The sequence below is a fragment of the Vigna radiata genome, chromosome 4 (genome assembly GCF_000741045.1).
Source record: "Vigna radiata var. radiata cultivar VC1973A chromosome 4, Vradiata_ver6, whole genome shotgun sequence".
Taxonomy (NCBI): Eukaryota; Viridiplantae; Streptophyta; class Magnoliopsida; order Fabales; family Fabaceae; genus Vigna; species Vigna radiata.
This window is the reverse complement of record NC_028354.1, coordinates 18797693-18809761: the sequence shown is the minus strand read 5'-3', so window position 1 is coordinate 18809761 and position 12069 is coordinate 18797693. Positions and strand designations below refer to the sequence as shown.

General features: G+C 29.5%; 1 protein-coding gene across 1 annotated transcript; it reads left to right on the top strand.

Moving 5' to 3' along the window:
• The first annotated feature begins 237 nt into the window (after window positions 1-237).
• Window positions 238-3916, top strand: LOC106758127 (ribosome biogenesis protein BRX1 homolog 1). The gene is made up of 9 exons (XM_014641057.2): window positions 238-391; window positions 475-701; window positions 888-1029; window positions 1229-1307; window positions 1513-1637; window positions 2107-2208; window positions 3046-3114; window positions 3197-3295; window positions 3384-3916. The coding sequence occupies exons 2-9, from the start codon at window positions 490-492 to the stop codon at window positions 3513-3515; spliced, it is 960 nt and encodes a 319-aa protein (XP_014496543.1). The 5' UTR covers window positions 238-391; window positions 475-489; the 3' UTR covers window positions 3516-3916.
• Window positions 3917-12069: the final 8153 nt, after the last annotated feature.

Below are 12069 nucleotides of genomic sequence, written 5' to 3'. Positions count from 1 at the left end.
TGAGGCCGGCGAACTGGAGCGGTGGCGCAGGCAGTGCAGTGGGGAGTTGCTAGGGTTTGCACGAGTTCTGAAGCTTCAGGTTTTTTAAAAGGGTTGTTTAGAAACATATAAAATAAAAAGGGACGTATTTGGCATCACCGTAAAATTTGGTGATGAAAGAAGAAAAAATGGAGGTGAAAGGAGAAGGCCCCTAAATATCTTATATATGGGCTTTCCTTAAGCCCATCCGGAAAGGGCAGAATCCTGTTTATAAAGGCCCAATTTAAGCAGAGTCCCTTTGCCAAGTAGAAAAACCTTTTGCCCCCATTGCTGCAACTCATTCATTCGTTCATTTGTCGCCACCACCGGCGAAATCCCAAACCAGTTTTTCTATCATCTCTTCCCACCGCAGGTGCGTTTATTCTCTGGCGGGCACCTAGCTAAAGGGTCGTTGACAATTTTTTTTTTGGTGATTATCGTTCTTGGGTTTTGCAGATTTTGAAGAAAAAAATGGTGAAGAAGAGAAAGCGCAGTGAGAGTAGTGAAGTTGTTGCACATCCCAAAAAGGAAGATGCTGCTCCAGAGAGACCGGCGAGGACCCTTTTGGGTTGGAAGGATAAGAGTCAAGTCACTGATGAAGTAGACGACAATACCGTTGCTTCACCAATATTTAGGAACAAAGAGAAGGTTTTGGTCACTTGCTCTAGGCGCATCAGTTACAGGTACAACCAAATACACAACCCATAACTTTTAGTGACAGATTTGGTTGCTTTTTCGAGTTTGGATTACTCTAATTTTGTGTCTTGATTTGCAAAGTTTAAGAACAGAGAAACCTTGGATAGTGAGTTAGGTTTTGTATATTGCTATGGTATTCATGGGTGGAGTGATTGTTTTCCATTAATTTGTAGGTACCGACATTTGATGTTGAACTTGGTGTCACTTTTGCCGCATTGCAAGAAGGATAACAAGGTTGAATCAAAAGAAACTAAAGGCGCCACCCTTAATGAACTTGTTGAGCTCAAAAGTTGTTCTTCGTGTTTATTTTTTGAGGTATTTTATTTATATGCCACAAGGTTTTTTCAGTGCCGTGTTACTTCAATTTAGGATTGATATGTTGTGCTGTTCTCTAGACTAGTATTTGCATTTTGTTGATGCTATTTCAATACGATACGGTAGTCGTGAGTTTGAGTCTGGTCAGCTTGTTATATTCTATTAGTGTCTTCTCTCATTTTTTATGTATCAATTTCAGTGCAGGAAGGCAAAAGATCTTTATCTCTGGATGGCCAAATGCCCCAGTGGCCCATCTGTAAAATTTTTAGTCAGTGCAGGTATATTCTGATTCCATCATTGTAATGTTAATATAACACTAGTTTGCTTGCTCTGATTATTTAGAGTTCTGATGTCCGTATATACTCTAGGCATCACTGGTCATTCTTCCCTGTGAACTATGACTTTTGTGTTTCTCTCTCTTTATCTCGACCATTTTTTATACACTTTTTAGTGATTTTCCTTTTTCCTCCACTGTTTTTTCAGTTCATACAATGGAGGAGTTGAAGCTAACGGGAAATCACCTAAAAGGTTCTCGTCCACTTTTGACGTTTTCTGCAAATTTTGAAAAAGATGCACATTGGAAACTGTTAAAGGAAATGTTGTTACAGGTGTGTGGTTGGTTTCTTTCGTTGCAAGTTTTTTCGTTTTTGTCCATCTAGTTCCATCCGAGGAAAGATTAGGAAATTTGTAAACTTATGTTGATTACTCTCATATGTGCACTTTCATATATAAGGTGAAGGTTAGCTTGATGATTTCATCTTATTTTTATGATTCGTGATGTTGTACACCATGAATTTCTGGCCAAATTACGAACTGTTTCATGTGCTTTCTACCAATTTAATTGGAATCTTACATTTTTGTTGTCATATATCTGCCTAGGAGTTTTTTCTCAATTTATTGTGTCAGATCGATGAAAATTCAATTGATGTTATTGTTATGCCCATCTATTTTACGTAGTTTATGTCATATATCTGTTTAGTGTATATTTTCTGTGTGCAGTTCTCTCTATTTCTGATTCTGTTGTTTGTTTACTGTATTTGATAATTTCTAATATACTATTTCTTTCCTTTTGTTTAGATATTTGAAGTACCAAAGGACCATAGAAAGGCTAAGCCCTTTCATGATCATGTTTTTGTTTTCTCAATAGCTGATGACCATATATGGTTCCGGAATTACCAGGTTTGTGTTTGTATTTGCAGAAGATGTGAAGAATTTCCTTTACTATTTTTGCATTAATGTATATAGGTTAAATCCTGGAGATTATTGTTAGGAGCATCCTTTCTGCCTATTTCTAAACAAATTAAGTGTATACATTGTTATTATAAATATGTTGATTGCTCTTTTTAGCCACATGTTAATGATTGAAGTGAAGTTTGGGTCGAGCATTTTTAAACCTTTAGTCCTTTACTTTCTTATAAACATTACTCAATTATCAACTTATCTGTACATTTCAATTTGAAGGATTAGTTTTTTGCAAGACTTAGATAATATATAAGGAATGCTTAACCACAAGAATTTTGAAGATGGAGGATATTTGACCATTATAATGAGTTTAAATTTTATCTACCACCAGTGTAAAACATTTTATTTGTAAATACATTAATATGTTCCACTATGGTATTGTTTTGTAAGCTCAAAGGTTAAACTATGATGCATGTAATGTTTTATTTTACTGATCAACTTTATTCATTTAATTATGGTCAGTCTTACTACATCAGTGATGATCGAATCAAGTGCTGATTTTGGTTTGAACTTTTCGTGCCTGCAATAGATGTTCTACTCCGTTTTTGCTGGACAATATACTGTTAGATTGAGTCATTTGTGTTATACTCATGACATGGTCATTAGAGGACAATTGTTACTATTAGTTGTTCGCAATACTCTTATTTAATGCGAGCATTATATGGTCTCATTTTCTCCAACTATATAATATTGATTTTTCCATGAGAATATTGTATTATTTTCTACCTGTTGGTAATGCCTACTGAGGAATGTTACATCTTTATTCCCTTGCAGATTTCTACTCATCATAATGAATCAGACAAATTACCAAGGGGAGGCCTTGATAAAATGACATTGATTGAGGTCTGAAGACTGGTTCTTGATGTATCTTTTGATCTTTCAATTTCTAGCATTCATTTAACCTGTGAGCAAACTATTTGTTTAGGTCGGTCCACGGTTCTGCTTGAACCCAATTAAAATATTTGGTGGCAGTTTTGGAGGCCCAACATTATATGAGAATCCATTCTATGTATCTCCAAATCAGGTACCAATCAATATATTTTTCATGTATGCTTTAGAATTTCTCAAGCTTTATACTAATAATTATATCTGTCATTGGCTGGTTGTGGTAGATTCGGGCTTTGGAGAAAAAGAAGAAGTCTGGAAAGTTTGCTAAAAAGGTCAAAGCAAAGACAAGGAGGAAAATGCATGAGATGTCTAATCCTCTAGAGCCTGATGAGTTTGCAGATATGTGGAAAGATTGATTTTATTAAATACAGCCGCAGCTAAAGAGTGAGAAAAAAAAATCATATTCCACCTTATAATCCATTCATCATGAAATGGAACATTTTGTTGTCAGCAACAGCTATTGATATAGGCCGTACTTCTTTTATCTTCCATAGCATGTAAGGGAGGCTTTTTTATTCTTCAATGTTATTTTCTGTTATGCTTGCAGGGGCTAGTTGTTCTCTTATCAAACATTGATTTGTTGGAAATTAAATTTTGGCAGAGAAGGTTCTAGTTGAGTTTGAGATTTAGGTTTTTGAATGATATGTTTATTGTGAGCTTCCACCTGTAGCGATGGAAGTTCATTCTGAGCTTTCATCCCCTGTGGAGAACAACCTTTCTTTTATATCTCACCCAAAGTAAATCAGATTTTGTCCTATGATATGTTTGTGTTTTCAATATGGTTTGTTTCGGGTGGCTCTTCGACAAAACAATGAGATTAAAAGTATTTTAGTTTATTTGGCCTTTTTTAAAATTTGGCTTCTTTATTGGTCGTTAATTTCAGGTGTACTTTTGTTTCTGGTTTTCTTATCAAAATGAACCATGGGTTTTCAAGGCCCAAATTGCACCATGGGCTCCCAATTGTGTGATTTCCTTTCTACACAGTAGGAATATCTCCCTGCACTCCCAAAAGTACAAAATGAACTTGGTGGTACTTTTAAGTTTTTGAATGATCAAATTTAAGATCTGTAAACCGATATTCTCAAAAAACTATAAATTGATGGTCTTTGGCTAGAAAAGAATTACGCATAGAACAAAAGGATAATTATACTTCCTCTTGAAGTCGAAAAGAATTGCGCATAGAACATTTGGAAAACCAGTGGATCAATTTCTTATTGGACCAGTTGCTGGAATAATTCGATTAAGATACATTTTGACATCTATAACAACAACTTAACCGTCTATATAAGAGTTAATCTAGACAATCAATTTAGTATATAATTTTAATATGGATTTAGATTCACATTATTTGTGAATCTCAACTTTAACCATAAAATTTTTGTCCTTTAGCTAGGTGAATAGATATGATATACCTCAATCATGATTACAATTATCTGATATGATCATTGATTTTCTTAATGGGAATCACTTTTGTAGAAGTGTAGGACTTAAAGTGACGGCCAGAAAATAAATGTTGGCCTCATGTAACTCCAAAAGAAACAGAACATATTCCAATGTTAACTCTTAAACCAAAAATCCAATGACCATTTCTGGTTGGAATTGGCCTGAGACATGTTATATTTAAATATATGTTTATGTGGAGTTGGAATATGTGAGTGCTGGGTGGCCCTCCAACAATTTTCTTAACCAATGACCCTTCCATCAACCACTCCCACTCACTTCTTTTATTCCAATGATTTTCCTTTTTCTCACCTTAATCCACCAACTTAGTGACCATTCTATTTTCCACACCAAATCCATTATGTCAGTCCACAGATTTCTCCTGTTAGAGTACATTCGATCACATAATTAAACCTCTTAACTATCTCATTCCATTTCAAAAAATCACTAACCCCATTATGTGTTTCTCCATTGTTTTCCAATGTCAGACCATAATAATTATTATCATTATTTCTATCAGTTGCTGCACTGTTCATGTTCAAGCAAAAGATCTTCATGTTTCCTCTTTCACAGTGTAAACGATTCTATCAATTTATATTACTGAAAAAAACAAATATTTAAACCAGCTTAATCTACTTAATGAGTCTTGCATTTTCACAAGGTCGGTATTTTCAAGTACGAGATTGAAATCTTTTATTCAAAATATTCTAAATTGTCTTCAAGACCGGATGATTTCTCTAATGGTTCTCTATCATTTAAGTTATCTGTCAAAATACTTCGGCACTCAAGTCAGTAATATAACTAATCGATTAGCAAATGATACATATAATGTACATGATGATTCTAAAATCATATCTAAAACCTTTATTTATAATAATTATGATGAGACCTAATGACGATTCAATCATACTTTTATCTGTATTAGAAACTTAATGAATCATTACTACTAATAATATTGTTAGATCATATTGAATATGGTCGAAAAGAAACCTTATTTATAATAGTTTTTTTTTAAAAAAAACAACTATTATATTGCATTTCCTCATATATTTTTAACAAACTAATACTGCCTTTTTTTCTTGTATAATTGGATGTAATTAAGAAGTGTGACTAATAATTGTAGTTCCGTGTCTCTTAAACTTTTAGGGGTTCCTATTTAGAGACTTTAAAAGCACAACAGTTTCAGGTTTCTTCTTCCTTCTTTTGTGTTGGTTGCTTCATTGTCACAACATCAATAATCCATTTGGAAGTTACAAAACAACCAACCGAATAATAAGTCACGCATTATCCGAATTTGATTCCTTAAAGGATACTTATCAAGAATACAATAAGTGTGTCGTGATTTAGTTTATTTCCAAAATAAATCACACTTTCATATTTTTTAAGTCATCTTTAAAAAGGTTGTTTTCAAGTTTAATTTCGAACAAAGAGACAAATTTAGGACATCTTTTAGATTTCCCTTTAAATTTCTAATAAGATTAATTTCGACTTGAAAGACTTAAACCAACTTAAAAATGTGATTTTTATTATAATTTTATTTAAAGTATTTATTTTCGAACATTTTATAGTTTTTTTGTTTCAAAAAATTTAAAAGAAATTTTTTTCTTAGAAGCTTAAATAAATCCGTACTAAAAAAAACGGAGACCTTTTTTTCTTAAAATTTTAAAACTATGATTTATCTGTTTGGACTTTGAAATGATCCTGATAACTCTAGAATCACCTAAAATTCAAAAGATAACTTTAGTCTACTAAAATCACTTACACGAATTTTCATAAATCATATTCTTAGTAAACATTTGTCGTATTTGGTCCTCCTTTTCTAACAAAGAAGAGTTGCAGCAATTGATGCTCCAAACACAAGAAAAAAGAACCAACAATGATTTGAAATTTCATACAACACAACCTAATAGAAAAAGAATATAAAAAACTAATAATGGTACGTGTAATATTTACATTTATTTGACATAAATTTATAAATATAAAATGATAAAAGTATAAAGTTTTGTATTTTTTTTAAAAATAATTAAAATATATAAAAAAAATATTAAATAAATGCAAAAATTTTAGATATGTCAAAAAAATATTTTTTCTAATATTTCCTTTCATTTCATATCATAATATATATTTCATATCATAATATATATAATTTTATATTAATTTAATATAGTAGAAAGATAAAATGATCGTAAACTTTTGTATTTTAAAAAAAGAGGAGAATAAAAAAAAATAATTGTGAAATGAATATAAAATTTTTAAATATGTTTGAAACGGGCGTTGGAGTAACTTTCGAACACGCCCTTTCATGGAAGATCTGTAGCAGTTGTACTTAATCATGTACTATAAATTGATTAAATTGTATCACATCCAGGCCATCCCAAAATCAAAAGCCAGTTTCCACAGAAAAAAAGTCTGCAACTTTGTAAAAAAAAAGCAGTAAAAAGAATGAAGTCAAGCAGAAGAAGTGAATCAGAAGAAGATGGTTTGAGAAAGTTGAGTTCTCCCATAGCTTACCTCTTTGGTGGCTTAGCCCTTATGCTGGCAGTCACAGCAGTAGCATTACTCATCGTAGCTTGTTCTTATCGTAAACATTATTATGCTTCGAACTCAGGCAGTGATGAAGAGAAAGCAGCAAAAATGGAGGAAAAGAAGGTCAATATTTCAGAGCTAAAGATAGCTGTAATCATGGCTGGTGAAAGCAACCCTACTTATTTAGCCAACCCTCTCCCACCAACAACATAATCAATCACAAATTTTCTCCTTCTGCGGTTTAATTTACTTTCCTAACATTTTTGTAGTTCTTTAAACTCTTGTTGGATTGACCTGCCACATTTAAATTCAAGAAAATGAAATGGAGATCGTAGCTAGCAATAGTGTTCAAGTATTGGTGTTTTCATGCAAAGCGTTTAGTATTTGTTGAATAATAAATTTTAATTTTGATTCAACTTTACAAAATTAATTTATATCATAAAATTTATACTGATTTATATATTTTAAATTGGGTTTGAGACTTTTAATATTGTTATAATTTTCTTGATAACTTTGAATCAAGGAAATTGCATTTGTAGAAACTTCGTCAAATTGGAAAGTGATTAATACTTTAGAAAGAAGAGGAAGAAATAAAATTAGTTTTCAGTTAAAAGTTAAAGAACTTCAGATGCGTCTTATATAATATTAGTTATATATTATGTGTAATATAGACTATATAATATAATTTATATTTATATTCGTCTTTGTTTTTTAAACTAGTCATAAAATTTTGTTGGACGTTTAAAGTGATTTATTTTCTTTTGTAAAATTTATTTATTTTGGTTCTTTTTGTTGATGGCATCTAAATAATTAACAGTCTAATGTTCATCTAAGTTAATATTAAATAGGTGTGACAAGTTAAGTGAAAATGATGTGAGAATAATAATTAGCTAAAATTGTTTCTGTAAAAAGAAATTAACATTGGTTTTGAATGGGTGTTCAATTTTGGTTGAAGAAATTGGTGAAATTGTTGTTCAATCATCCTCTTCTACCAGACCTTTGCGTGCCATAGAGACAACATGCAAGCAACAACTATAACCAGAGACCTAAATCGCAAAACATGAAAACCCAATCGTTATCTTCATCACGAAAACCTTAATTGCAAAATTAGCATAACCCCATCTTCCTCCATCAACCATCTTCGTGTTGCCACAAAAACTCAATCACATATTTGCGAATTCGAACCACTTAAACCCCAATCTCACTGCGAAGCACAATACTTACATGGAACCTGCAAAAACATCCAAATCACAAAACCAGAATCCCTTTGCACCACGAAACTATCGTGACAGAGCCCCCCCAAATGGCCAGTTTGATTCATGCATCATCGAACCTTCATCTCCAAGCACCTGCATAGAAAACACAACATTAGGTTAAGAATACTTACCTGACCAGCGCTCCTCCAATTACAATTTGAAAGAACAACGAACTTAAATTGAACAACAATTTCACCAATTTCTTCAATCCAAATTGAAGAGCCCCTTCGAAACTAATGTTAATTTCGTTTTACCAAAACAACTTTAACTTAATATTACCACATCACTTTCGCTTAACTTGTCGTGTATTTTTAAAATTGACAGTTAATTCAATATTGGCTTAGCAGTTTAAATGCGGTTAGCAATTTAAACGAGAAAAGAACAAAATTAAATAAGTTTTACAAAAAAGAGACTATTCTGGAAGTTGATAAAACTTGAGAATCACTTCGAACAAAAATACAATTATAAAGACCAAAATAGACTTATGTGAATACCATTAATAATTTAGAAGAAAAATATTAAATTGAATAAATTTAAAAAAAAATAACTATTTTCAACATAGAGAAAACTTGAATATCACTTTAAATAAAAATAACAAATATTTTAGTAAATAACAATATTATTTAACATATATACTATATTTACTGATTGTATAATTAAATGCATGATAACAAATATTTTAGTATTAAGCCTATATTTAATAACAAATATTATTTAACAGATATAATTAAATGGATGATTAAAATTATTTTAGTATTAAGCCTATATTTAATAACAATATTATTCAACAGATATATTATGTTTATTGATTGTCTAATTAAATGCATGATAACAAATATCTTAGTATTAAGCCTATATTTAATAACAATATTATTTAACAGATATATTATGTTTACTGATTGTATAAAATATTAGTTATATGTGTTGCATTTAACAAATATAATAAATATTTTTTTTATAAATACATTGATAACATTAAATACTTTCATATTATCATATTAACATTTTAGAAGTTGTATAATTTCGGTATTTTTTATCATTCATTTAATTATGCAAAATAATTTTATCAATTACTTTTTTTTAAAAAAATCACGGACATCCAGAAATGTTTACATAAGATATTCTGGTCAACGGATTTTATGCGATAAAATGACCAAAGAATAATAATTATCGATGTTATCTTTTCTTGTTATTTTTAATTACTTCGTGTTAAAAATATTTATTTAATATTTTTTAAAAATATTTTTAATTAAAAAATAAAAGTTTATTTATTTATTATTTAAATTTAAATATTTAATATTCTGTTAATTTTTTTTATATAAAATATATGAATAAAAGAAAATAATATATTTCTCCATGTAATAGGTATTTTCTCACGTGTAAATATACATACATATATACATACATACATACATACATACATATATATATATATATATATATATATATATATATATATATATATATATATATATTCTTCCTCTTATTTTCAGCTTCAAATTTTATTAAATATATTTACATATGAAAAAAATAATATGGCTTTAGTTTGTAATAAAAAAGTTATACTTCTTTTTATTAAATGGTCTACATATATTTTATGTAGGACAAAAAAATATGTTTACAAAGATAAAATAAATTATTTACAAAATTTTGTTGAACTAAAATTGATGATTATAATACACAGCACTAAACATAGGGTTGGCGTGAGCAATATCATGGCCCTACATCTTTAGACAAAGACGCGTTTTTCTATCTAAAATATCTCACCTTACTTTATCAAAATAAATATAATATATTAAAGATGTGGCGTCTCGGAAGCTTTTTCCTTTATTACTTGCAACAAAATTGACAAAATAAAGTTACAATTTTTTTTTATATAAATTTTTTTTAATGCCCTTATTATTAATTTTTACCAACACTTTTTTTAATGGTTGGATATGTATATAAGAAAATGAATAGTTATTATAACTCAAATCAAATCTGATTTCTATTATATAAAGGATTGTTGTGTTTTTTAGCAAAATCTTAAAGCAATTAAAGTAATAAGTTAAAAAGTTTTTAATTTTGCATAATATTTATTTTTTTATTTATGAAACTTACACTCACTTAAAATTTAATATCCTTCATAAATAATTTTATATAATAAGAAAATAGATAACAAATGCTTTAATTCTAAAAGTAATCAAATTCCATTTAATATTGTTGGAGAAAAGTCTAAGAGAAAACAGTAAAATAAAGGTGGATATAATAATTTAATATTTTCTTTTATAGTGGGAGACAAGAGATCTGAATTCCACTTACTAATATTACCTCAATTAAGTTTCACACAATTTTGATTGGATTAGACATTGACTAAAAAGATGTTTTTTTCTTTTTCTTGTTCATTCTCTTCAAATAAAAACATCAAATTAATCTGTTAAATGTTAGAAAGTGGATTTTAGATCTACCTCAACTCCACAAAACCCACAAAACTGATTTGTAAGGTAAGGTCTGCACTCCTTATACATTATAAATTGACTTTATCTCTAGTTGATGTGGGACTTCCAACACACTCTCCTCACGCCGATGTATATACATATCGAGCGTGAGACTAAATATTAATAGGTGGTCCGATAACGACCTAATAACAGATAGAATAATCTGTCCAATAAATATCGCTATTATAAATTCTAACCAACATTAAATAACATAAAAATAAAAAATGAAAAAGACAGAGAGGTAAGAAAAGTAAAGATGTTTCTTAAAATTAAGAATGTAACATTAGATTTTTGGACACTTGTTTCAAGAAAAAGTGTCTCAATAATGTCCACAAACAACTTGACAAGTGCATTTTCGTTTGTTACTGGGAAGATTATCACAAGTACATTTCATAGGCGTAGCACTTGCTCCCAATCTTGAAAGAAATTCATCAAAACAGCTTCTTCCTGAACTCCCCAATGGACATTGTCCATCAAACACCATCGATTTTGGGCAAAATTTCCATTCTCCTGTTCATCACAAAACATCCAAAAATAAAATTAAAATTTTATTCATATTTTCGTGAATCAATAATTCTAATAAAAAAACATAAAAAATCATGATAATAAATAATAATTTTACCATAAGTTTGACTGAATAGGACAAACAAAGTCATCACAACAAGAACACTGCTTTGCAACTTGGTCATGGTGTTTGGCTTTTGCAAAACTTTTCTTTGCTTTTGTTTTTTCTGAAGTAATTCTATACTGTTGCCTGAACCGATATTTATATACATCTATAATGTAACCTCTGCTATTTTTTATATTAATTAATTATTATATATTCTTTCTTTATTTAATATTTTTCTTTTAAATACAAAGTAACTACAAAAATTAAACAAAATATTATCAGTTACGAAACTTTGAAATTTTATTTAAATTTATAAACACTTAAAAAATGAAACTACAATGACTTGATTTCTCACTGTATAAATTAACATGTTTAACGTATTTTAACATATTTTAACATATGCGGTACAATATAAAATTATTCGAAAATAAAAAATATTATTACTAAATTTTAAACTTTATTTCTAGCCATCTGTCAGCTAATATATTTACGGATCATTATAATCATCACCAAGGACGAAAATAAAGGTAAAGTCTACAGTCAAGCACAATAAATACAACTATTTCAAAAAAATATATATATTAAATATATACTAACCACA

Excerpts from the sequence above, each read along its gene's own strand:
- LOC106758127 (XM_014641057.2), top strand. The coding sequence starts at position 490 with ATGGTGAAGAAGAGAAAGCGCAGTGAGAGTAGTGAAGTTGTTGCACAT. Across the intron at positions 702-887 it reads TCTAGGCGCATCAGTTACAG|GTACCGACATTTGATGTTGA; the intron begins GTACAACCAAAT and ends ATTAATTTGTAG. Across the intron at positions 1,638-2,106 it reads TAAAGGAAATGTTGTTACAG|ATATTTGAAGTACCAAAGGA; the intron begins GTGTGTGGTTGG and ends CCTTTTGTTTAG.